Source organism: Alosa sapidissima, chromosome 7 (genome assembly GCF_018492685.1).
Source record: "Alosa sapidissima isolate fAloSap1 chromosome 7, fAloSap1.pri, whole genome shotgun sequence".
Taxonomy (NCBI): Eukaryota; Metazoa; Chordata; class Actinopteri; order Clupeiformes; family Clupeidae; genus Alosa; species Alosa sapidissima.
The window spans coordinates 23,229,891-23,254,898 of NC_055963.1; the positions used below are offsets into that span (position 1 = coordinate 23,229,891).

The 25,008-nt window shown below is 41.7% G+C and overlaps 3 protein-coding genes across 6 annotated transcripts in view; 1 reads left to right on the forward strand and 2 right to left on the reverse strand.

The window, feature by feature from the left end:
* cdk16 (cyclin-dependent kinase 16) overlaps positions 1–6,585 on the reverse strand; it is a 25,858-nt gene extending 19,273 nt beyond the window's left edge. The window contains exons 1-2 of one of the 3 annotated variants that reach the window (XM_042099240.1): positions 6,215–6,585; positions 1,690–1,867 (exon numbers count right to left, since the gene is read on the reverse strand). In XM_042099240.1, coding sequence (XP_041955174.1) covers positions 1,690–1,807 — 118 coding nt within the window. In that variant the 5' untranslated portion in view covers positions 1,808–1,867; positions 6,215–6,585. Of the gene's footprint in view, positions 1–1,689; positions 1,872–6,214 lie in introns of all 3 variants that reach the window. The other 2 variants (XM_042099239.1, XM_042099241.1) reach the window with 2 other exon arrangements.
* comta (catechol-O-methyltransferase a) lies at positions 5,791–21,287 on the forward strand. Its single transcript, XM_042099244.1, is given in 7 exon segments — positions 5,791–6,082; positions 15,539–15,710; positions 16,690–16,807; positions 19,003–19,164; positions 19,167–19,195; positions 20,254–20,385; positions 20,505–21,287. Coding segments are annotated over 6 exon segments (792 nt in total). The 5' UTR covers positions 5,791–6,082; position 15,539; the 3' UTR covers positions 20,685–21,287.
* Positions 21,232–24,736, reverse strand: abt1 (activator of basal transcription 1). Of its 2 annotated transcripts, none has more exons than XM_042099242.1 (4): positions 24,593–24,736; positions 22,921–23,291; positions 22,174–22,349; positions 21,232–21,969 (listed from the first exon to the last, which is right to left on the reverse strand). In XM_042099242.1, the coding sequence occupies exons 2-4, from the start codon at positions 23,288–23,290 to the stop codon at positions 21,589–21,591; spliced, it is 927 nt and encodes a 308-aa protein (XP_041955176.1). In that variant the 5' UTR covers position 23,291; positions 24,593–24,736; the 3' UTR covers positions 21,232–21,588. The 2 variants fall into 2 exon arrangements, with proteins under 2 accessions (XP_041955176.1, XP_041955177.1); XM_042099243.1 differs by having other exon boundaries at positions 22,921–23,314; positions 24,593–24,725.
* Positions 24,737–25,008: the final 272 nt, after the last annotated feature.

Consider the following 25,008-nt stretch of genomic DNA (forward strand, 5'->3'; position numbering starts at 1 on the left):
GGAAGGAGACATGCTTGTAAAATAAAACATGCTTTAAAAAAAATAAATATAAGTAAGCAAGCAGGAAAGATTAGCTTTGCCATCGCTCCACCCTACCCTGAGACGTATGCGCCTGTGTCCAACAGCCAGTAGAATCCTCAGGAAGACCCATCCAGAGCTTTTAAGGTTACTGTATGTATGTATGTACTGTATGTATGTGTGCATGTGTGTGTAGGTATGTGTGTGTATGTGTGCAAAACTCCTGCCTGAGGGGTACGAACCTAGATTATTGGTATGTTGAACCTAAAGCCAGAGGTACATTCATTTTCAGCAAACATAAGAAAACATTCATGCCAATTGCCTTGTCGCTCATCATTTTTGTTTACAGTGTAAAGTGAACAATTTGAAATGTTCACACCAAACAAAATTATAATTTAGAAGTTCAAAGCAAATCTGCCACAAACATTTGCCTCTTTTTGCCAACGTTGAATCTGGCTCCTCTGGCTTTGGACTCAACATGCTGCTAATCTTGCTTCGTAGCATTCCCACTCTGATGTCTTGTGTGCCCTGCATCACTCAGTCTCAGAGAGGCCCCGGGGTGAACCGCATTACATGAATGGTGGTTCTTCCTCTTTTACCAGCGGTTCTTCAAGACCTCCCTGCATTAGCATCCGGCTCCTTGACAGAGTGGCTTTCTAGTTCTGCTGCGAGGATAACAGGCCTCTTGGGGAAAGTGCATAATGGAATTCCCGACATCTTCCTTAAGTAGATAGTGCTGTATATAACAAGGCTAAGAACGAAGAAGCTGCTCACTTTCCTCGGGCCAACTGAAATTTATGAGGCCGCAATCAGAGCCTCGTTGAAAATGGAAGGTTAACACAGGGGGAGCGCGTGAGGAATTTATTAACGTCGACATTCAAATAACTCTCCGGAGACTCCTTCCATCTTCCTACGCCGCAACTCGCCGTCGCTGGGTCGCGTCTCTGACAGCGATGCTGACGCCTCGTGGGGGAGGCCGGCGAAACGCAGCAAAGCTCGAGCATAGGAGGGGCTGTTTCGGCGTAAATGACCGATCCCGCCAGTGACGCATGCCTGACTAAACCCTTTGCGGCTTCGTGAGTGGTAATTGTGCACCTCCCACCCGTCTCTGTAACCCCATCTGCGTTTTTAGTGACGGTCTGGTGGATGTGAAACAACACGGCTGCCATCAAGCTGGGGTCCAACAAGGTGAAAAGGCAATCAGAGATTCTTCTGTGCCTTTGCCTGCTGAATAACCCAAACAGTTGAAGCCCGGCGCTATGCTGCTTGCTGGTGGCATAGCCTACAGCGGTGAAACGCCAAGTGCTAGGTTAGCTCAATGCCCGCAAGCCTATTTGCAACTGAAGTTTCAGCGCACAGCTTCCAGGCTTCCATGTGTCAGTTCACCGTCTGCGCTCGCGCTTGCACTATGGGTTAGAGGCGTCTCGGCCTACAACTACCATGTGTTAGATAAGCCAAAAAGTACCATGATCAGCCTGCTGATGAATCAAAATGCACAACAATTCATATAACTACAATCATTTAAAACTTATCACACTGGAGCATAACTATGCTGTTTCAAAGTGATGTATGAACGTCAGGCTGATAGACTGATTGGTTGATCATTTACTCTTCCAGAAACTAGGCAAAACCTTGTTTGTGTCCAGCTCCTAGCTCTGGGTTTTACTGTACCGGAGTCGCTGTGTGCGTTGTCCTGGGAGCTGATGGTCTCGCTCAGGGACTTGTCGCTGCTGTTGCCCCCCCTCAGTGTCAGGGACAGCTGCCGTTTGATCTTCCTCATGCGGTCCATCAGCGGCGGCAGGGGGGGGCGTGATGCAGAGGGAGGAGGGGCAGCCACTGTTCAATCAGCCTGCCTGGCACACACAGGAAAAACAAGAACACAAATAGTTATGCAGCCAATATACACACGCATAAACACGCACACGCACACACACACACACTTGGGACACACAGCAAACTGTGAACCATCACTGCTGACACAAACATGCCATAATACACCGACATCAACCTTTACCCAACCCCGAACATCAGCAGATCAATCTTTGATTGAGCTGGTATGGTGACAATCTACAGTAAAAGGCTTTAAAAGTAAACCACCGTATGTGCCCTTTACAGTATGTGGACAACTATCAGCCAGATGGCATTTACGGATATAGCCTACATGCCGGTTTAAATCATAAACATGTTCTCCCAATCATCACCAAGAGGGGAAGAAAAGAGAGGGAGCAAGGAGAGTGTGATAGAGAGATAGTGAGAGAGAGAGATAGAGATATAGAGAGAGAGGAGTGAGGTGAACGAGAGAGCATGCTATCCAGTGAGTTTGTAGCGCTTAGAGGCATCTTGTCGAGTGACTGATAGCTTTCACAATAAATACATCACTCAGCCAACGGCACTTACACTCAGCGCGCAGACCAGAGGATTAATGGCTGTGCCCGCTGTCATTTCACATCCTTTTTTTTTTTTTTATTATCGTTCTATTCCTACTAATAGACAGAGACCCAATGGAAAAAATGGAAAAAATTTTTTTTCTGTTACAGAATCAAGGGATTCCTCCTCAGAGTGCCAATGCAGCTCTGCTCCGCTGGCAAATGGGAAGTCGGCAATCAAATTTCTCGATAGCCCAGAATATTATTGCCACAAAACAACTCCCAACATACCAAAGCTGGGGACGAAAGAGGACAACTGGTTAGATAACAGTTCCACAAACAAACCACCAGCCGGTCTGGAAGGGGCCTGGGAGAAACTCGGGGACAGTTCTCCAGACGTGCCAAGCAGCCAGAAGGCTTGTGTTTTCTCCTCTGCAACTAATCACTTGCCTTGGCACATGCAGAACAACCGAAGCCACCCAGAATCCGGTTTCAAATCTGCACTCTCAGACCTCTCCCGCTTAGGGCACTGACCTACTAAAAGTCCCTGTTGAATCCCCCCCTCCCCCTTTTTACTGGACCAATGATGAGGGCTTAGAGCATTTTTTAAAAACACTCAGTCAGACAGAGAGAAAAGGGGAAGAGTGCAAGAGACAGAGAGAGAGAGGAAGAGAGAGAGCAGATGATGATATCTGTTGCTCTGATGCTCGAGAGAGGGAAATGAGATCTGTAACACACAAACAGATGCCCACATGCCGACGGCAGTGAGCCACTTCACTGTTGCAACCGCATGAATTCAGACTTGAACTGCACTCTCTCCACTCCTCGCTGATGGAGGACTTGAGTGTTGCGCTACATTGCGGCCAGGCCCGGGTGCTGCAGTGTATATGAAAACATCTTTACACTCCAGACCGGTAGACACTCCCTGATATGTATACATCTTCCCTCTGCTGACAATGTATAGGGGAGGGTGGGAGAATAAAGTGACATTAATCCGAGTAAAAGCATCATAAAAAGCAGGCAATGGGGTGCTGCCAGGCATCTTATTCAGTATTCTGCTGCAGTGTGTGCACTCTGCATCGCCTCTTCCACCTTTCCTGCTCTGTGAGCTTGCCATTACAAAATGCAGCCGTAGGAAACATTTTAGTTTTTTAGTGGGGGCTGGGGGACATATGATCCGCACCCTCATAAAAACAGAAGAGGCGCATCACTTCAGGTTACTGTCAATGCAAACAATCCAGGGGATGACAAGATTAATGTTTCAAATAGTTTGGATTGCTAGGATGGTGCTAGCGGAGTTCGTGCTGCCCCCCTGGCCGAGGGAGCAAGCGGTCAAACAGAGGGGGAAACCTAGACCTGAAACCCAAGAGGACAACCATTTTAAGTGCTGTCCTTTTTTTCCTTCTAACTATCTGCTTGGATTCAGGTGGCTTTCGTTCTGTGGACACACACACACACACACACACACACACAGTTTTAGTTAAGGGCCTTGGAGTCACAAACTGCCCAGTCCACATTCTCATGGACGAATGCAACAGGGAGAGCCTGACTCTTGTGTCCTGTCAACACATCACAGATGCTCTGATAATTAAAGGGTCACCAATCAGTTTGTGGATGAAAGACGTCACGTAAATAAATACAAAATCACGTCTCCAGTATGTTAGAAAGGGACATTTTTACCATCAAAATTTCTCAATGACACTGGTGTAATTAAGGTACATGCAAATGTTAGTGACATTAGAGACAGAGAAAAAAACAGCAACGATCACAGCATGGCCTTGAGCTGGATTAGTATGCTCAGCCTTTTTCAATAATGTTGCGCGCATTTGCTTTACAAACTGGTTCTCGGGTCTGGATAAAGAGCATGTTACAGTGTAAGCTCACAGCTAAATGGGCATTTGGTTCGGCAAGCTGTGATTATAGGGTTGCTTTGGATAATTGGCAAACACCAGCTGCATTTTGACACTTTGTCAGATGCATTTCCCTTGTCTGACGTAGCTGTGATGTCTGATGCTCACAGACTTTCATCTAGACCTGCTGCTTGCCACCAAAAAGCAATAATTTTTTGCTAAATCCTCATTTTCAGACTCTATGGACACATCTATCCACGACAGACATTTCAGGTAGGGTGGATGAGGAATACAATTGAACTAATTATTTTCCTCAACTATACAAAGACTGTATAGTTGAGGAAAATAATTAGTTCAATTGTATTCCTCAAAACTAAACAAAAATTGTCCATGGGTAGTGTATTGTTGCATCGTATTATAGTATGGTAAGTCATACTCCCCCTTGAAGGTGTGCACGTCTCCATTCTCAGGAGTGTCACCCAGGGTCCTTTGTCAGAGACTGGCAGATCAGAGTGTTCTTTCACCAATTGCACTGGTACATGATGCTCTCGCATCAGGCAAACTATAAAACGTGAATTCCAACACAAGCAGCAGCTTAGAGTTACATAAGCTGGCTGCAGAATTTTTAACCCCAAATGAGCTTCTTGATTGAATGAGGTGGATTAGGGGGGTGGAGATCACCTGTGCTTATTTACTCACAGGTCCACAGTGACTCAATATCTCTTGACTTCTGGGAGGTGACAGACACCTTGCACGTTGATGATCAACCCTAAGCACCACAGAGCAGTTTGACTCGCTTGAAGGAGGTTAGCAGGACTGGTTTACTACAAAAAATCCCTTATATCTCAAATATTTCTATTCTCAGTAGGAAAACTCATACAGATAATAATAAATCAACAAAAAACACGCCATAAGGCAATCTCACAGATTGGGTGAGGATGCAGAGAGAAAGCAGCTGACAACATCTGTTGGCTCTGGTATTCACAAAAGATGGTGATCGCACTCCTGTGGCATCAGATGGCAATTGGCAAAAGGAATTGTTCACGTGTTTGAATGGGGAAAGTAATCCCAGAGTAGTTTTGAGAGACTTCTTCAAAATGTAGAGTACCCCTTTTGGATACGGGACATCTTCACCATTAGGCTAACCTTTGTCTTGGTATGAAACCTTCGGCGTTGACAATATTCACGCGGATAGCGGAAAACCATGTACAATTCCCAAATTCGACGGAAAGACGGGAGTTACCATAAAAAGTGCTAATCCATTATATTACCGTGACTAGCCTAAATCACTCTGTAAATATTTACCGGTGACGAGAGACTGGAGGAGCACGGGCACAGCCATCACCAAGTATGAACTTGTATTTTGCATTACACTGTAACGTTATCACTTGCTTTATAAGTAATTGCGTTGTTATTACGTACAAGTAGCGAATTCACTTGGTAATGTTAGCTGTTTAGCTCACAAGTTAATCTTGCGACTTAATCTAGCAAGCTAGCTAACTAACTAGCAGCAGAGCTATAGTTAGCTGTATTACCGACGCGTATGGCCCTTTCGGGTGCACTCGGTCCACTCCATAGCTTGTCAATTGCTTCTAAAATGCATAGGAATGTAGAATAATTACTCATGCTACGCCTAACAGATGAACGGACAAACCGCATCCAGTTTATTTCGTTAACCCAGGGCGAAATATAGGGTCTAACGTTATCATCGGAATCCTTATCCCAAACCGAACAAGGCGACATCTGAGGAGATTCCCAAGTCAGAGGTGGTTAGCGAGCTAGCGCGCTGCAATCTTTTGACATCAATGGAGCTAGCACGACAGTAACGCTGAAGTCTCCGGCTAGTTGGTGAGTCACATTTAATGTTTTATTTCGACCTGACACTCTTTAAATGGTCATCAAATGCCTCTAACGCAATACTTCAGACATAGGAAAATGTCCGCCAGCTAATTTACTGGACAGATTTGGCTGATTGCTTACCCTAGGACGCGGGATCCTGTATGCCCTTGTAATCTTAACAATAATATCCCAAAGCCAGTGCGCTCTCCCAGTAGTCCTCGGCCATGATTCTACTGGCGCGGGTGGTGTACCGATTCCCCTCCGTCTGACAGCATGTCCCGGGTCGCGTTCTCCAAAATTGTTAAAACGTTACAGCAGCTGTTCCCTTCTTTGCCAAATCCGGAGTGGAGGGATAGTCAAGCAGCTGCGAATAGACTCAGGAGTCACTCACTCCGACTGATTGGAGAGGTGGAGATAAGTTAATTACGCGTTCGCTGAAACAATGACAAGAGTATACAGTTGCAGACTGCAGATCCAGATATTTGTTTTTAATGTTCCTTCTACTTGTGTTTGGAGAGGTGTAGCTTCCACGTAATCGCTTATTTAAATACATAACCCCCCCACGCCCCCCCTCATAAACTAAAACGGGCATAAAGTGGACTGACCCAAATTCCATTCAACCAACTCAGACTGTACCAATGATCCCGAATGCTCAGGGGAGTGAGAGAGCAGGTATAAGAACAAAAGTGATGCGTTTCTCTGCGAATCCGCGTGTGAGGAGTGGAAAAACATGTCACAATAAACTATTCTCTGTGTATGTAATAACATATTTAGTAATTCTACATATGAAGTACTAATGATCATAGAGCAGGCTATTTATCCAGCATTTAACCTTTAACTCTGCTTGGAAAGAAATTTGGTAGCCATGTGGTTGGAATTCTCATTCATGTCAGACATTGTCTGACACTGCTATAGCCAATAAATAGCCTAATATCCGTCTATTCGTACTGATTTCAGATGTAGGCCTAACAACTAGATAAGAAAAAATATTATTCTGGTAATCTGAAGGGACTACATCAGAGGTTTGATCACACATTCTTTCTCTCTCACTCTCTCTCTCACTCTCTCTGTTCTCTCTCAGTGTTACTACTGATTATGTGTTACAGCTCTGGATGTACATTCAGATTTGCCCAGCTATTTTAACATACCACAGATAACTAAGGGGGAAACATAACCTGGAAAGCCCTACTGCCCTGGAGGACTTTAGGCCATGCTGGGCAGTAAAGGCTCAGAATGAGTCATAACTGTGGCATGCCCATGAGCCCCCCAGCAGCAAATACTCCTCAAAGTACAGAGCTCATGGACACAACAAAGGCGTGGAAAAGCATATTGCGTGTAGCCAAACTTGTACTAAGATAATGATTGTGTGGCCCATATTCCACACAACATCGTCATTTTGTCATTATGTGTCTCATTTTACACGCAGCAATCAACCATTTTAATTATTGATCTCCATTGTATTATGTTTCACAAAGTGAACGCTGGAGACTGTTCAGTCAGCATGTAGAACATTTTACCTGAAGTAACTAACAAGCACTGATAAGCCTCTCTCAGCTGGACTTAGATGAAACCTTAGCCCCTCGGCCGTAGGCAGGCAATGCGTGTCTGACCTTGCCTTAATAATGTATTGTGGCCCCTATTTGAATATAAAGTACCCCCTTGAGCCACAAGTAGCCACTGTTTAGTCAAAGGAAAACTTATTGTGCCTGATAAATGCAGCAATAAACGCTGGGATTGAACAAAGCCTGTGACGTATCACTGAAAATCAAGATATGGTTTGTAAGCTTTTGAAAACTTTCAATAGTAAATAATATTTTTTTCCATAAATAAACATACAAGTAGACACTTTAGGCCATAAGTCTCTTCTCATCAACAAGCACATGATCTGAAACAGCTGATCTTGATGATATCACCGGATATATTGACTTAACCACTGCCACAAAGACTTGAAGGGTAGGTGTAGTTCATGTTCAATGGATACGACCATAGCCAGAGGGTAAAGGCTAAGTTAAAATCAATAGTTGGTTGATGCAGTATTAACGTTCCCTTCAAAGAAAAATAGTGCAGCATTAGCCACATATAATTGCCAGCGATGAACAGAGGCACTCAGTGAGCAGGAGAATGTGGGTGGGTGATGGAGATTGTAGATGGCAGATAGGAAAGACCAAGGGGAGAGCCTGTGTCCTTTTGGCCCCTTTGCAGAAGCTAACATCAATAATAGTAAAAATTGTTTTCTAAGGACCGGCAGGAAATATTTAGAGACGTTTTATCTTCAAAACAGCATATTTCACCACACTAAAAACATTCATTATACATTGGCCTGTGGTAGCTCTGTATGTCACTCCTTTATTTGTATGGCTGACATGTGTCCATGTGATGTTATCCCTGCGTGCAGCACACCAGATAGCTCAGCATGTCTGAAAAACGTGCAAGGGTTTTCCTTTGTTAGCTTTATGTGTATGTTCCAGTGAAAAAGGGGGAGGGGCAGAGAGAGAGACCGAAAGCGCGAGAGAGAGAGATAGATGTGGCAAGAGGGATGAGAAGAGGGTAGAAGAAAGAAAGAGAGGGATTACTGCACGATTGGCTAAAGAGGGATTTAAAACTCAGCCCATTTGGCCTGAGCTCAGCTCTTCTCCCTAGCAGTGTGTTCATGGCTGCTTATAGGGGTGCATGAGTCTATATGCCAGTCTGAGAGGGTGTACATGCGTGTGTGTGTCCACCCATGATGTGTGGTTGAGGGACATTTGTCTCTGCATGAGCCTGGTGAACCTCTAGCAGCAGTGCACATTTCTTTCAGTGGAAAGCACTAAGGCAAAGGGACAGAACAAAAGAGAGTGGAAGAGTGTGTTTGTGAGAGAGAGTGAGAGACGGAGAGCGAGAGAGGGAGGGAGGGAGGGAGGAGACAGAGGTGAAGACTAAATGCTCTCGTGTGCAGAGAGTCTCTGAGAAGGAGGGCAACGAAGGAGAGAAGGGGAGAAAGGAATCATCTGTGAACGCGTGGAGACAGCTGCAGCAGGAAGTAAGATGTGGCACTGAAAATCCTTCTGTTTTGCATGATCTTCTAGCAGCTCTTTTGTAAACGTCTCTTCGAGGAAATGTAACAGCTGTAAAACAGTCAGTGTGTGTTGTGTGTTGTGCACGTGCTTACTTTCCTGAACCAGTGCTTCAGCAACTCTTAATCACCACCATGTTTTCTATACCAACACGAGCAGGGCAGATCTTTAATTCATCATGTAGTGTAGAAATTGCTCACAACTCTCGTCTGTTTACAACTAATTAATATGTTTTCCGGAGATTGACAATCTGAACTACATGCGAGAACTTGTGTTTTAATTCATATCATTCAACAAACAACTACTTCATTTGATGTGCACAAACTCTGCATTAAATATTTAGTGCATCTGTAACACAGGGGTAATTCTGCAGCAGATACTCAAGCGTTTCTGTGTGGAGTTTTATTTTGTAGCACCATGCTGAGCCGTTATTAATATGTATGTGCCAGTGCTCTAGTCAAAATCTGGCCGTGCTTTAATTTCCTCTCCCTCGAAGCCCCTTGGCAGACATGAAGATCGATGAAACCTACTTTATTAGTGTGAGCAAAAGGGGGCAGGGAGCAGTGTGTTTACTAAATCTTTAGTGTCTGTTTAGTGTGCTGCGCATGTTATCTATTAGTGGCTCACTGGTTGTGCAACACTACACTTATTTTATCTGTTCACTTATTTTATCTGTATACTTTACTGAGGTGTAAAATGGTAACAAATCGGAGAGGTGCCTTTTTCAAAAATTGCAAAATTCAGACAGACTCATGGTTCATGTGACGATTTGTGAGAGAGCCACAGCTTTGTGTTGAAATGGTCCAATTGGACAATGACCCCATGCCACTTGTGTCAGAGGCAGATAAAGACAACATGATGGGAAAACCTTTCGACACAGCTCTTCACCTTTGGCACGTGGCCATTTTTTACACAATGGCACGGAAACAACATTCCAGCCTGAGTGAGGTGTTTAAACAATTTCCCTAATCCTCTAATTTTAAATAGAAACAACAGGAGAGCAAGGTGCTGGCACCACTACCCACTCACAGATAGACTGACGTATGCTTTGAGCCTCTGCTAACTCCAGCCAGCTTAGACCCTCGGCTTTAACTGAGTAGGAATGTTTGGCATTTCCCATGCTGTTTTTCATCCTCCCTAAGGGCTACTCTGAGTGTTCACAGGTTTAGGGAAATATTTGCCTGCCTATGATTGAAGGCATGAGCACATGAGAAAGTCTGGGTAAATATGCCATAAGAAATTCTTGATCTGAATTTCTATGAATCCCCTCAAAATGTATTTGTCAGATACTAGTAATGGATCAGGTATTCCTAGTGATAGTAAGAACAAGAACTAGAACGTAGTCATAAAAATCTAGGGTACATAGCAGACCAAAGGTTAGTCCAAAGGTTAACTAACACATGGGACCTTTCCTATGAATTTAAAGAGATTACTGGTTGTCAAGTTACAGTTAAAACAACAACTACAAAGATCAAATATAGCTGCAAGCAGCAATGTGGGGGCCAAGCAGTGCACTATAGCAGGAATGGCGTTACCATGGCATGAGCAAGTACTCACAGCAAGTTTGATTGCAATTGGATAAAGAATGGCTGAGAAATAAGCTCATTTACTTTGTTATAGTGCCCCTAGAGGCGAAAATTACACCAATGTCCTTATGCGTTCCCACAATCATCTACCATGTCCCTGGACTTCATACACCAAAGAGTTGCTGAGATGTGAGCTCAATTTGTCTATTACAGCACCCCTAGAGGCCAAATGAGACCACTTTCCTTGCATGTCCTCACAATCAGCTGCTTTGTCTCTGTATTAAGTTTGGACTTCATACATCAAAGCGTTGCTGAGATACAAGCTTACTTCCTGTATTGCAGCGCCCCCTATAGAGGCCAAATGATGCCAATTTCCTAGTGCGTCATCACAATATGGTAACAGGTCCTTATACCAAGTTTGGACTTTGTACATCAAAGCGTTGCTGAGATACAAGCTCACTTCCTGTATTGCAGCGCCCTCTATAGAGGCCAAATGATGCCAATTTCCTAGTGCGTCCTCACAATCAGATACCAAGTCCCTGTACCAAGTTTGGACTTCATACATTAAAGCGTCACAGAGATGTTAGTCCACTTCCTGTTTGGCGGCTTCGTCGCCGTATTTGATTGGCTGTCACGGGCAAACAAAATTGAAATTGAAAAATCTGGCACGTGGCATCTGAGGTCCAATATGGCGGAAAGTGACGTAATAGGAGTCATTGAACTCAGGTCGGTCCAGGGATTCCATCAGTGCTTGATTTGTGAAAATCGGACGCACCGTTCAATGGTCACATGCATGAATGCAATCGGTGAGAGTGATCATGGGATGGTCCTGAATCAGTGCACAGAATTTCATAACTTTAGACCCAGCGGTTAAATTTTCGGCCAAATTTTGACCTGGCGCTAGACGGCTGGGTTTAGAGATCCGTAAATGAGCGTGAGTGGTCAGTGGAGTGTCCCGAAACTTTCTGCCAAATTTCATCTCCAATGTCTGATGTATAATAATAATAATAGGAAAAGCTAGTAACTCAATGGGTGCCTTTGCAGCTTCGCGGCTTGGCCCCCAATAATGGGCTACTAAAACAGAAGAACCGGTTTGTGTTTAGATGTGTTTAACACATGTGGTGCAGGGTTTAGCACTGTTGGTGTTGTGTTACAGTCTGCAGCTCTGAGTCATAATATGAACAGTCATGTTAGTTGATTCGAGCTTTGTGCTTGTTATTGGGGGCCAAGCAACGAAGCTGCGAAGGCACCCATTGAGTTACTAGCTTTTCCTATTATTACACTTCCGCCATTGGAGTCTATGGCAGCCCATAGAACGCCTGGCTAAAAAGTGCAGATTTATTGGTAGAAAGTTTCGGGACACTCCACTGACCATTCACACTCATTTACGGACCTCTAAACCCAGCCATCTAGCGCCACCAACAGGTCAAAATCTGGCCGAAAATTGAACCGCTGGGTCTAAAGTTCTGAAATTTGGCACACTGATTCAGCACTGTCCCATGATCACTCTCACCAAATTCCAGAACTCTATGCCCAACACTCTAGCGCCACCAATGGGTCGAACCTGGATTGCATTCACGCATGTGACCATTGAACGGTGCGTCCAATTTTCACATATCAGGCACTGTTGGAATCCCTGGACCGACCTAAGTTCAATGACCCCTATTACGTCACTTTCCGCCATATTGGATTTAGTCCAAACTCTACGAAAAGTTTCAGCGCTTACAAATTTCATCCGATTTTCACGGAACTTAGGGGAGATGATCTTCTGCCCGAGCCGCACAAACGATACTTGCCAGATTTTTTTTTTTATTTCATTTTTGTTTGCCCATGACAGCCAATTACTATGGAGTGAGGATTGTCTCAAAATGATTTAAATATATATAAAAGGATATATATACATATACATACATTTATAAATATCCAAATACAAAATACAAATATAAAAATGTGACATACAAATAAATAAACAAATTTATATAAATAAACGTATCTTTGTAAATATATTTTCGAGATTTGAAAATAAATATGCTTGACTTTGTATGTGGAATCTGCATTTGTGAATCTCCTTTTTGCTTTTATGTCGATGACGTAATTTTGAGACATTCCTATTGCACACCAAGATCCACAAATAAATACCACTAGATTTGAATGCGAAGACACCCTCCACTGAACAACCAGCAGATGGCAGTGTTGTACAACATGTCTGTTATCAACTGATAGCAACTGAATCTTTCCGACGCTGTTTTTCCTAGTTCAGTTCAGTCAAGTGGTCTATGACTAGCAGGATTAACAACATGGAAGACACTAGATTAAATGGAGGGGTAAGTAATAACAACTAGCCAGAACGATTTATTATCGGTTTCGATGTGTAGTGCCATTTTTAATTTCATAGACTGTATAAATAAGTCCATTTAGCAATATTGACATTAATGGCAGTCTGTCAGATAGCGATCTCAGCTGAGCTGGCTCTCACGTTACGTTAACCTAGAAGCTATGTTAACATCTGTAATGTAAGATCTGCAACATCTGTAAAACAGCGAACACGAACACAGCCTGTCACTTGAGTTGCAAGACACAATAACTTTAGGGAAAACTACATTTTATTTTAAAGGGGCCATGAATCAGATTTTAAGGGAAATCTTAACTTAATGTGTTTTGTGCAGGCACCAACAAAGCTGAACAGGCACCAGCTGTTTAGCTAGCTGTTAACGTTAGCAGCTGTACACTGACTAAATGGACTTATTTACAGTCTATGAAATTAAAAACGGCACTAGACATCGAAACCGATAATAAATCGTTCTGGCTAGTTGTTACTACTTACCTATCCATTTAATCCAGTGTCTTCCATGTCGTTAATCCTGCTAGTCATAGACCACTTGACTGAACTGAACTAGGGAAAACAGCGTCGGAAAGATCCAGTTGCTATTAGTTGATAACAGACATGTTGTACAACACTGCCATCTGCTGGTTGTTCAGTGGAGGGTGTCTTCGCATTCAAATCTAGTGGTATTTATTTGTGGATCTTGGTGTGCAGTAGGAATGTCTCAAAATTACGTCATCGACATAAAAGCAAAAAGGAGATTCACAAATGCAGATTCCACATACAAAGTCAAGCATATTTATTTTCAAATCTCGAAAATATATTTACAAAGACACGTTTATTTATATAAATTTGTTTATTTATTTGTATGTCACATTTTTATATTTGTATTTTGTATTTGGATATTTATAAATGTATGTATATGTATATGTATATATATCCTTTTATATATATTTAAATCATTTTGAGACAATCCTCACTCACATAAATTACACATGGCGACGATGCCGACTAACAGGAAGTGGGCTAACATCTCGGCTACGCTTTAATGTATGAAGTCCAAACTTGGTACAGGGACTTGGTATCTGATTGTGAGGACGTACTAGGAAATTGGCATCATTTGGCCTCTATAGGGGGCGCTGTAATACAGGAAGTGAGCTTGTATCTCAGCAATGCTTTCAGGTACAAAGTCCAAACTTGGTATAAGGACATGTTACCTGATTATGATGACGCCCTAGGAAATTGGCATCATTTGGCCTCTATAGGGGGCGCTGCAATACAGGAAGTGAACTCATATCTCAGCAACGCTTTGATGTATGAAGTCCAAACTTGGTACAGGGACTTGGTATCTGATTGTGATGACGCAATAGGAAATTGGCATCATTTGGCCTCTATAGGGGGCGCTGCAATACAGGAAGTGAGCTTGTATCTCAGCAACGCTTTGATGTATGAAGTCCAAACTTAATACAGAGACAAAGTAGCTGATTGTGAGGACATGCAAGGAAAGTGGTCTCATTTGGCCTCTAGGGGTGCTGTAATAGACAAATTGAGCTCACATCTCAGCAACTCTTTGGTGTATGAAGTCCAGGGACATGGTTGATGATTGTGAGAACGCATAAGGACATTGGTGTAATTTTCGCCTCTAGGGGCACTATAACAAAGTAAATGAGCTTATTTCTCAGCCATTCTTTATCCAATTGCAATCAAACTTGCTGTGAGTGCTTGCTCATGCCATGGCAACTCCATTCCTGCTATAGCGCACTGCTTGGCCCCCACATTGCTGCTTGCAGCTATATTCTTGAACATCAGCTTGCTATAGAAACACAGCCAGAAGTACACAAGGGACCATTGCTTTAATGATGGGTAAAACACGTCACACGTTTATATTGGCCCAGTAATAATATTTGGTACAATATTTGGTCTCATGAGAAGAACCTATTCTTATGACCAAAAGTGGAAATGCACTGTGCATTGGGCACTATTCCCAAGATAAGTAGTTATTAATAACACAAAAAGTTTAACATTTTGAAGGACTGTGAAAGTGTAATGAAACTACAGATATTAAGCTTTATGTTCATTTGTCATTTTTTGTGCAGGGTATAATTGAAAGGAGGCAAAGGTATATGACCCACAGACCCATAGATTGTGGTTTCTGTCCTATATTTCCTTGACAATGCTTCCACTTGTTTAACTGTTGGTTTTGGTGAAGGAAAAAGAGTGCACTCATATCATACAGTATTTAGTTCACCTACTGACTGAAGAGGTGCCAGGTAGCAAAGGTATAATAAAAAAAATCCTGCCCTACCCATGCAATGCACCATCTTATGTCACCTATTACTTTTGCCTCCAGAAAAACACTAATTAACATAATTTAACAATGAATTAACATTTGCAAATGACTAAAACAAACTAGGAGGGTTCTTCACTTTCTGAGCTAGAGTTCCTCCTCTCACCTATTACCGAAATGCTCTGCCAGCCCCCTGTGTCTCCAGGGCCATGATCTGAGATCGCTCCTTGAACGAGCGTGTGATCTGTGTTCTCCCTTTTCCCCCACTGACCGCAGCATGCTGCTGGGTGTCCTGTCGGCGTGTGTGGTTGGAGCAGCTGTCCTCTACAGCCTCTTCTTCTGGATCATCCCCGTAGCTGTGCAGTACAATGCCTCGGCCGCACTCCTGTGGCATGATGTCATCGTTGAGCGTTTCCTGGACCTCATCACAGGCTCTACGCGACCTCAGGTGACCTTGTGGATTGTGTTTGTAAACCTATTTGTTTATGGGCTCATCTGCACACCTGGGCCAAATGCCATCATTTTTATGAGATCAGCAGCATGAAGATTTTTACTTTATAGTAATGTCTGCATTTATCAGTGTATCCTGTTTCTGTGCATTGATTGAAATTAGGGCTGTCAATCGATTAAAAAAAATAATCTAATTAATTACATACTCTGTGATTAATTAATCTAAATTAATCGCATATATAATTTTTGCTGTGAAAGTATTTTAAATATTTAAATTCAAATGAATCATTGAATAATCAGCATTAGTGACATTAAAGTTCAAAAACTCTTTTATTATTATTTTCACTGTTCAAATAATTGCCATAATAATCTATGATATGACCTAATATGCTGAGGAAATAAATTCAAAATAAAGTGCTTCGGGAAGAAGTTTTTTTTTCACATACAAGGCATTTCAGGCCACAGATATTACCTTGGAGACACAATGAAAATAAATTAGCACTCCCCTCAATGTCAACACTTATTTCGTTGCATTGATGTGCGACTATAGAGTTGATGAACTCCGGTGATATGCAAATTCCTTGCTGCAGACATTGCAGAGGACTTTATTTTCAACACTTTATTTTTTATCAACACCATCAGGCCGTTTTTTAAAAGTAAATGTTCCAATCAAGGATCCAAGCAGCACATTTTACAGCCTAATTTTTACTGACTAGAATGGCTCGGGGTCAAAGGACATACAGAATCGATTAATCTGCACTAATTTTTTTAATCAGTTATTTTTTCTCAAATTAATTAATCGAAATTATTTTGACAGCCCTAATTGAAATCAATCAAGCTGGGAGCTCACAGATCGTGTGCAATACATTTTAAATCTACATATTGCATATTGTCGGCAATCTTTTAGAGGAGTGCTATTTAGACTCATTAAAATCAACAGTGGTATTCAACACCAGACCCTCCTGTTCCTCTCACAGCGGCTCCTTAAAGCAGTGCAGAAGAACGCCACCAAAGGGGATCCCCAGAGCGTCATCTCCACTATTGATCATTTCTGCCGGCGTTGCGAGTGGGCTATGAACGTGGGGGACGAGAAAGGTAGGAAAGGACACTTGAGTGTACATAGAAATTAAACTTCATCGGCAAAGTGATCGGACATAAAATTATAGTACAATTTAAAAGCACAAAGTGGTTGAAACAAAACAGTAATAAAAGAAAATAAAACAAAACAAAAACAAAAAAGGATATACTTAAAAGATACCACTAGACCACCAGTCGTTCAAGTACAGGAATACAAATATAGGACACATCACATCACTTCAAACAATTGCACTCTGAACCCGGAAGATTTAAAATCTTATTTGCAAACTGTTGGAAGCTTACAAAGTTTGAAAATAGACTGCAGTTTATTCCAGGTAACTGGAGCATAATATACAAAGGCAGTCCTACAGGAACAGTGTTAACAGAACTGTGTTAACTTTTGGTACCTGAAGTGATATATGATCATGGCAAGTCTGATACTGTAGTGTTGACTGAATTGATTGAAGAGTGATGAAGTATAAAGAGGGCTTTTGGCAATAAGGGCTTTGTAAATATAAATGTTAGTCACGTCTCTCTGAGAGAGAGAAGCAACCAACCTTAGAGGGTGCAATAATGGGTGCTGTAGGCATCACCAGTAATAAAGCAGAGGGCAGAATAATAGACCAGGTCCAGTGGTTTCAGAGCAGTGGGAGCAGTGGGAGTCACCATAATCTAATTCTAACGCTGGCTCAATAATCATTTTCCTGCACAGCACTGGAAAATGTGCCTGTATATAAAAAAAGCCCAGTTTCTGCCTTAACTTAGTTTGTCATCTTACCAGATGCTAAGATATAGGTTCTTAGGAGTGCTGCTCTTGTGATATGCTTTTGTGTATCAATCAAATGCTTTTGATGGATCAATAAAAAGGGCAGCACAATGTTTTCTACTATTCAACCCATACACAATGCCATTCACCACATCTCATTTATATAGTGGAAGAGCTGATTTGATATGTGTAGGGAGGGAATTTTGTGTTTTTATTTGTAATTAATTTTCTTTCATTCCGGAGTGAACCATGGATTGGATCTGTCTTTCACTCTGAGTGTGCTTATTAACTAAAAAGGGAAATAATTGTGAGGTTAGAATGCTCAGAAAATCAAAAAATGTCATGGATATCACTATTAAATAAATAATTGTCTTGTTAAAATATCCAAAAGTCTTCTCAGATATCTCTAATGCAGGCTATCAGACAAAAACACCAGAAGCAGTATATAATACAGCAACCTAGTGAAGTCCAGTTAGACGTGTTATGTTTCAGAGATTACAGCGCTCAAAGGAAACATAGTGCTCAGTTTTTAGCATTAGTGGTACATGCCAGTCTTGCAGGTTGAGTAAGCCTCTTCCCATTTGACGTTTCCTAGTCATTCTCCTCAATCAGTGCTAGCCTCCTTAGTCTGGAGTGAACAGCCCTCAGTCATATCAAACAACACTGCCCTGAATGTGAAGTGAAGGTTTGCAGCTGAATGCTAGGTCACTGGGACTTCTGCATGGCTGCACAGGGTGGCAGTTGAACATGTATGTACATGAAAAAACATACATATACTTTGATTTAAATGGCTTCATAGTAGAATGATTTAATATATGTATATATTTTAATGAATAACTTAGAAAGACTCAGAATCTGTCTGTTTGAACTGTCTGAGTTGATGTGGAACTATTAAAGCAACACCAAAGAGTTTTTTTTCTTGCTTAAAATAATGTTTCCAAAATCGTTTCAGTGGTTCATCAACTCGTAACAGGGTGAACGGCAATTCTGCATTCGCTTCGCGGCCCTCTATCGGCTATAACCGCACTATGTAAGTTTGCCAGATCGGGTAGCGGATCTGTAGTTCGATGAAATGAGACATAAGAAACTACAAATTTGACTTGCATCTGATGTCGCAATACATTGTGCTTTTATAAGTCATGCAAAATATTCCACCTTGTCTGTGGACATTGTTATTTGCAAAGCCGGTGCTGGATAAACAAATAGCGTGCGTGCGACAGAGGGAAAGTTCTTTGGTGTTGGGGAGAGAAAGTATTGTGAGCATGTGTACAGCATCGTTCCTATATGCCACAAAAGCTGTCCATTAACAGCACTAAGGAGTAAGTGCAAGAGTGTAATGGGGTTTTGATATGGAAATGAATCCTATTGATGTTCACAGCCTTTTTGTTGTCACTGAAGTACTCTATTCATTACAACTGTGTGTGTGTGTGTGTGTGTGTGTGTGTAGGGACCATCTTGGATTCTGTGGTGTGTGAGGTCAGTCCTGGCTCAACTCTAGAACTTGGCACCTACTGCGGGTACTCCACAGTGCGCATTGCCCGCCTACTGGCGCCTGGGACCAAACTCATCACTCTGGAGTTTAACCCAGACTACGCAAAGGTGGCTGTCAGGTCATTGAGTTTGCTGGGCTACAGGAGAAGGTAATGGATTTGTTTGAATTTATGAAAAGTAAAGACAAATTTCTTGGGTTTTTTTGTGCCAAGGTCAACAGTCCAACTTAAGGAGACAAGATAGCTGAGTTTACATATAGCGAATGCTTTGGTGTCTGAGAGATCAAGGTTTTAAATTTTGCAGTCAGCAAGTTGAGAAACCAACCCAGACATATCTGCAGGGCTACAGAGTAAACAAAAAAGACTGTATTTTGAAATATTAAACATTGGTACACATTGGTCAATAGAGACAGGGTGTCTTACATACTTACTTAATTTCACGTCATAGTACTACAGTACACACAATAGTCCAATACTCCACAAAAAAACAGGTGTTTGGAGTGTTTTGTAAATTTATAAAAAAAAATAAAAGACTGAAATATTCCATTTACATAAGTATTCAGACCCTTTGTTATGACACTTGCAATTGAGCTCTGGTGCATCCTTCTTCTATCAATGGTCCTTGAGATGCTTCTATAACTTGATTGGAGTCCACTTGTGCCTAAATTAATTCATTGGACATTATTAGGACACATCTCCTTATATAAGGTCTCACAGATGATGGTGTATGTCAGAGTGAAAGCCAAGCCATAAGGTTGAGAGAATTGGTCAGACAGGTAACCAAGGACCCAATGGTCACTATGAATGAGATCCTTTGAGAGGAATTAAATATTTCAGTCTTTTATTTTTTATAAATTTACAAAACACTCCAAACAACTGCTTTTTTGTGAAGTGTTGGGGTATTGTGTGCAGATTAATGAGGAAAAAAAATAATCCATTTTAAGATGAGTCTGAAACAAAACAAAATGTGGAAAACTTAAAAGGGTCTGAAAACTTTCCGGTTGCACTGTATATAAAATATGTTGGTTGTATATGATTACAATTTATCTCACATTCATAATTAATTATCTGTTGTGGCATCCACATAAAGGCACAATACCATTGTAGAACCCTAAATGTCAAGTCCTTTTTAAAAAATGTCATTAGGAATCATGTTTGTACATGCATCTAACGCTAAAATGGTCACTTATTCTACTTCAATGCAACAGGTCTTGTTGGTAGAAGGTCCTTCAGGAGACATCATCCCCAAAATAAAGGAGCAATTTGGAATAACAACTTTTGACTTGGTTTTCCTGGACCACTGGAAAGACCGATATCTTCCCGACACCAAATTACTTGAGGCAAGCAGCTTTCTGAATTACACAAGTTCTCTAGCTCAGTGATTCGACATGTTCTACCTTTTAAATGCCAACAGACTTCACCACACTGAGATTAACATTTTCCCTTTCTTTTCCCCCAGGAATGCGGGCTGCTACGAAAAGGTTCTGTCCTGATGGCAGATAATGTTATCTGTCCTGGAACCCCAGACTACCTTGCCTATGTTCGGAGTAGCCCTAAATATGACAGCAAATACTTTAGATCCCACCTTGAGTATACTAAAGTGGAGGATGGTCTGGAGAAATCGGTTTACTTGGGATAAAACTAAGGGGGCAGATGTGGTTATCCAAAGGAGGAGCACAATCAAAAGAAAACAAAATTAACCTTTAAAGGTGCTGTCCACAATTAAAATACCCTGTACTGTATATAGTGGTTTGGACCAGACAGCCATACACTGTTTTACTGCTCGATCTGAGCTTCAGGAGCAGACATGAGGGGTGTAAATTTGATTGTTGACATTTGAGGAAATCGGCCAATCCTCTACCAGATTCCCCGACTCACCTTTACTGGGACAATTTAATTCATAGATGTTTTGCCCTCATCACTTGTCTTAATATGAATAGAATACAGACATCCACAGTCTCCCTGTAAAACCATGTTGCATTGCAGGTGTATGGTGAAAATGAGAGCGCTTTAAACATGAACTAGGACAGAATGTCAGACATGTTTACATTTTAAGTGTATTCACCATTTGGCTTCTTAAATGATTGTTGCGTTTGTACATTTGCCTAGTCCTCTCCCTCTCCAGGACAACTGAATCCCTTTACCCTTTGTTAATGAAAAGAAAAGTATCTCACGTGCACAATAGATTTGTATGCCATATCCTTTCATTTTTTATGGGACAATAAACAAAGTTTCGTGTCAATTTTCACATTTGTTCTTAATGGTGTACACTGGTTTGTGACTTCCTTTACATGCACAATTATAAAATGATGTTGCTGCTGCTATTGCAAGCTGTTAGTAAAACAACATGCCTACAGTTTATTTGTAAGTGCCGTGGATAGCACTCATGCAATTTATGGAAAAAATATTCCAATTTCTCAAAAAAGATCCATCTAGTCTGAGAGACGTCAAGAGGCACAAAAACAGTGTCAAACCACTGATACTGGTAAAGTCTATGTATATTCAGTTTGTCTGAATATTGAGGCATGACTTGAATAAGTTCATCAGTCCTGTGCTCTTCCACTGTTGAAGATCTTGGCCAGCAGAGAGGTGTTGGACTGGGCCTTCTGCTGGATGACCTTAGCTTTCTCCTGAGCCTTCTGGAGGTTCTTCTTCGACAGGCCCTTCTTCTTCGCCTTGCCCGTCTGGATCTCCTCCTCGGTCTGCCGCTGTTTGAAGTCCCACGTCTTCTCCTCCATCTTCTCGCCCTTCTTCTCCTTCTTCTTGCGGATCTTGTCCAGGGTCTGGCTCTTCTCCACGCTGGCCAGGTAGAAGTTGGTCTCCTTCTTGGCCTGAGTGATTTCTGTCCTCATGCGCTGGTGATACACAGTCTGCTCATAGGCCAGCCGCTCACTCAGGTGGCACCAATTAAACCTGTGCAGATACTGGCACAGTAAACAGGAGAGCAGGTGAGGATTGATAAGTTTGATTGATCACAATGACAGTACTAATCAATTAGAGGAGAAAGATGATATTTTTAACGAACTATCAACAAAAAAAGCACACACAAGTAAAATTCAGTCTCTCTCTGGCTCTTTATCCATCCAATCCATTTTCTGCAAGAGATTGTTGATCAAATAAATATGCACCTTCATGGACCAGAGGTCAGCAGCAAAGCGGCTTTTCTTGCGGTTTCCAATGGGTGTGTTATTGAGGGTGATGGCCACCCTTTTGGCTATGCGCTTGTCTCTGAACTCCACCCAGCCCTCAGTGAAATTGCTGGCATTACTGCCAGACTTCTTTTTCTTCCTGCGGACCATTCGACCTAGGGGCAGAAACAGATGCTCAAAAAAAGTGCTGCATTCACCACTGATCAATTCACCTGCATTTAATAATAATAATAATAATAATAATAATAATAATAATAAATGGTTCCCACTCTAAATCAAATGTAAAATTAAATTAAAATGTCTTTTCCCTGACAAAAAACCTGAATTTCCATGACTTGTTATATAATGAATGGTACAATATATTGACCAATGATTTCAGAACAGCCACGTAGCGTTGAAGAATCTTACTTTTTTAGAGTGGGAGATTAAATAAATGGGCATTAAATAAACAAAGTTACCACTCAAGCAAGCAGTAAAGCTAATAACCAGATATACACCAACTTCACATGGAAATATATTTGTATTAATGTCTTTTGGCAACTACGTTTTAAACTGCTGCAACAAAATTCCCTAATATTCCATGACTTTGCACCAAAAATTCCTTGACTTTCCATGTCTGGAATAGACTTTCCAATATTCCATGATATTCCAGAAATTCCATGACCCCTTGGGAACCCTCAATAATACATTACACGCTAGGCATTTCATTCTACTATAAGTTCTTACTTTCAGGCATCAGGAAAATTCTCCCGATTTCTCCATAAGCACCAAGCATGGTCCTAAGATATCTGGGTCGTAACCTGGGAGGTATATGTCCAATATACACTATTCCTGGTACAGTCTTTTTGCCGCTTTTCAAGTCTTGTCCATCTCCCTCATCCATGAATTGGTTCTCTTCACCAAGATCGGCTGTGCTGGCGTCTTCTTCATGGTCCACCTCTGAACCATCCACTTCCTCCTCCTCCTGATCTTCGATGTGGACCTCAGCAGCACATTCACTCTGACCAACATCTTTTGCAAGATCAGTCTGTTCCGCAGTTCCGTCACTGGTCACATCTTCAGTCACTTTTACATAACGTTCCTGTTCTGTCGTCATTCTGTAGAGACAAATAGTGAATAGCTGAAGAGTGGAAACACAGGAAGATATTAGCCCTAAAGACCCACTGCGGCAATTTTTTTTATTTTGAACCCTTTTTGACATGTTCATTTTGTGACATTATGAGCAAACCACTCTAAAGATCATTTGTGAGGATTTCTGGTTTGAACTGTCAGTGTATCAACTCAGGTCTCCAAAAAACGAAATGGATTAGCCCATTTTTCTGACCTTTTCTGAAGTAGGAGGACAAATCACAGGCAACTAACCCTAAATTCACACACTTCAATTGCGTTACTGCATGCCAGTTTTCCAGGTGGTCGGTGTATGTACTACGGATACCTTGAAGCATAACCTTTGTTGAAGCATGGGGATTTCAAAAGTAAATCCTTGCTTCAGGGATTGAAGAAGGTGTATACTGTTCCTTCCTTCGCTATGGAAGGATTTCTTATGACTTATGAATGTGCATCACTGAGGAACTCAAATTAGATTATAGGGTTGGCGAAATGGCCGCAGTGGGTCTTTAGAAATAAAGACAGCCCTACATAAGGCAACAATCTGCTTTTAAGGGCATGCTTTTATCGGGCAACTAGTTTTGGTATAATCTTTAAATTCATTTTGTTGGTACATGGCCCGCTGCAGAGCATGTGCAAAACAGACATAACATCTGTGTTGTTGCACCCGCCATTGAGTGTATTCACAATGCAGTATTGTGTTCGAGGTAGGAACACACAGCAAAAATGAAAGATAACCTTTCACAGCAGACACTGCAAATACATCGCCAAAACAAACCTGTTAGCAAGCTTCTTGCAATGCCTCCTCCTGGTGGTGTTTGCGAGGTTAAGCATGTTGCTTAGTCTTAGCTCGCTACCAGAACTCCATAGTGCTGCTTTAAAATGCTTTATAGCTTAGGTGAGGTGACCTTAGGTCTTACTAGTAGGAGACATAAATTTACTGCACCAAGAAGGCTAACTTAACTCGTATTAATTAATGCTGACTATACTCCCCTTTAAATACGTTGCAATAATCGGTTAACGATGTCACTGGCAAACGACCACATGGAGAAAATGTCAATCAACCATTATAGTGTTTCTAAACAACACAACGGTTAAAACAACTCACAGAGTGTAATGTTTTTTAACATCATGGCTAACGTTACTTGCTAGTCAACCAAATAACGTTAGCCAGCAAGCTACACTACAAGCGATCTAATGATGCTACCTCAAGCAACGAGTAGGCTTGGTTGACTCTTCATTGTACAGTTCAAACCGTAAATTCAAAGGTAATATTAGACGTGTTGCATACCTTTACTGGTCATTTAAAATGTTTCGTCAGAAAACTGTACAACTTTGCAGTAGCTGTTTCATTTCAAGCACTGCATTCTCCAATCTGGTTGAACACGTGTTGTGGGCTGAAAGGTTACGCACATGCGCAGATCATTCGGAAGTCCAGAATGTTCCATTATATACATGTTGTTACCAAAGATTCTATAGTTAACTTTAACTTTATCAACCGTCTCTGTTGTTACATTGTATCATCTCGCATAGGCAAATGTCGCATCGATTAGATAAGTGAGATTTCTTCAGCTTTTAGGAAAAAAATCGTAACATTGTAACATTGAGAATATTAATGACGCGTTTTGCGTTTCTTTATCACAGGCATTGATTGACTTGCTGTTAGCCATGTTAACACAAGGTGGCGATATAGCTTTAGAATCCATT

Coding starts and splice junctions, on each gene's coding strand:
- abt1 (XM_042099242.1), bottom strand. CDS start 23,290: ATGACGACAGAACAGGAACGTTATGTAAAAGTGACTGAAGATGTGACC. Junction 22,350..22,920: donor AATTTTCCTGATGCCTGAAA/GTAAGAACTTAT, acceptor TTCTGCCCCTAG/GTCGAATGGTCCGCAGGAAG. Junction 21,970..22,173: donor CTGACCTCTGGTCCATGAAG/GTGCATATTTAT, acceptor TTACTGTGCCAG/TATCTGCACAGGTTTAATTG.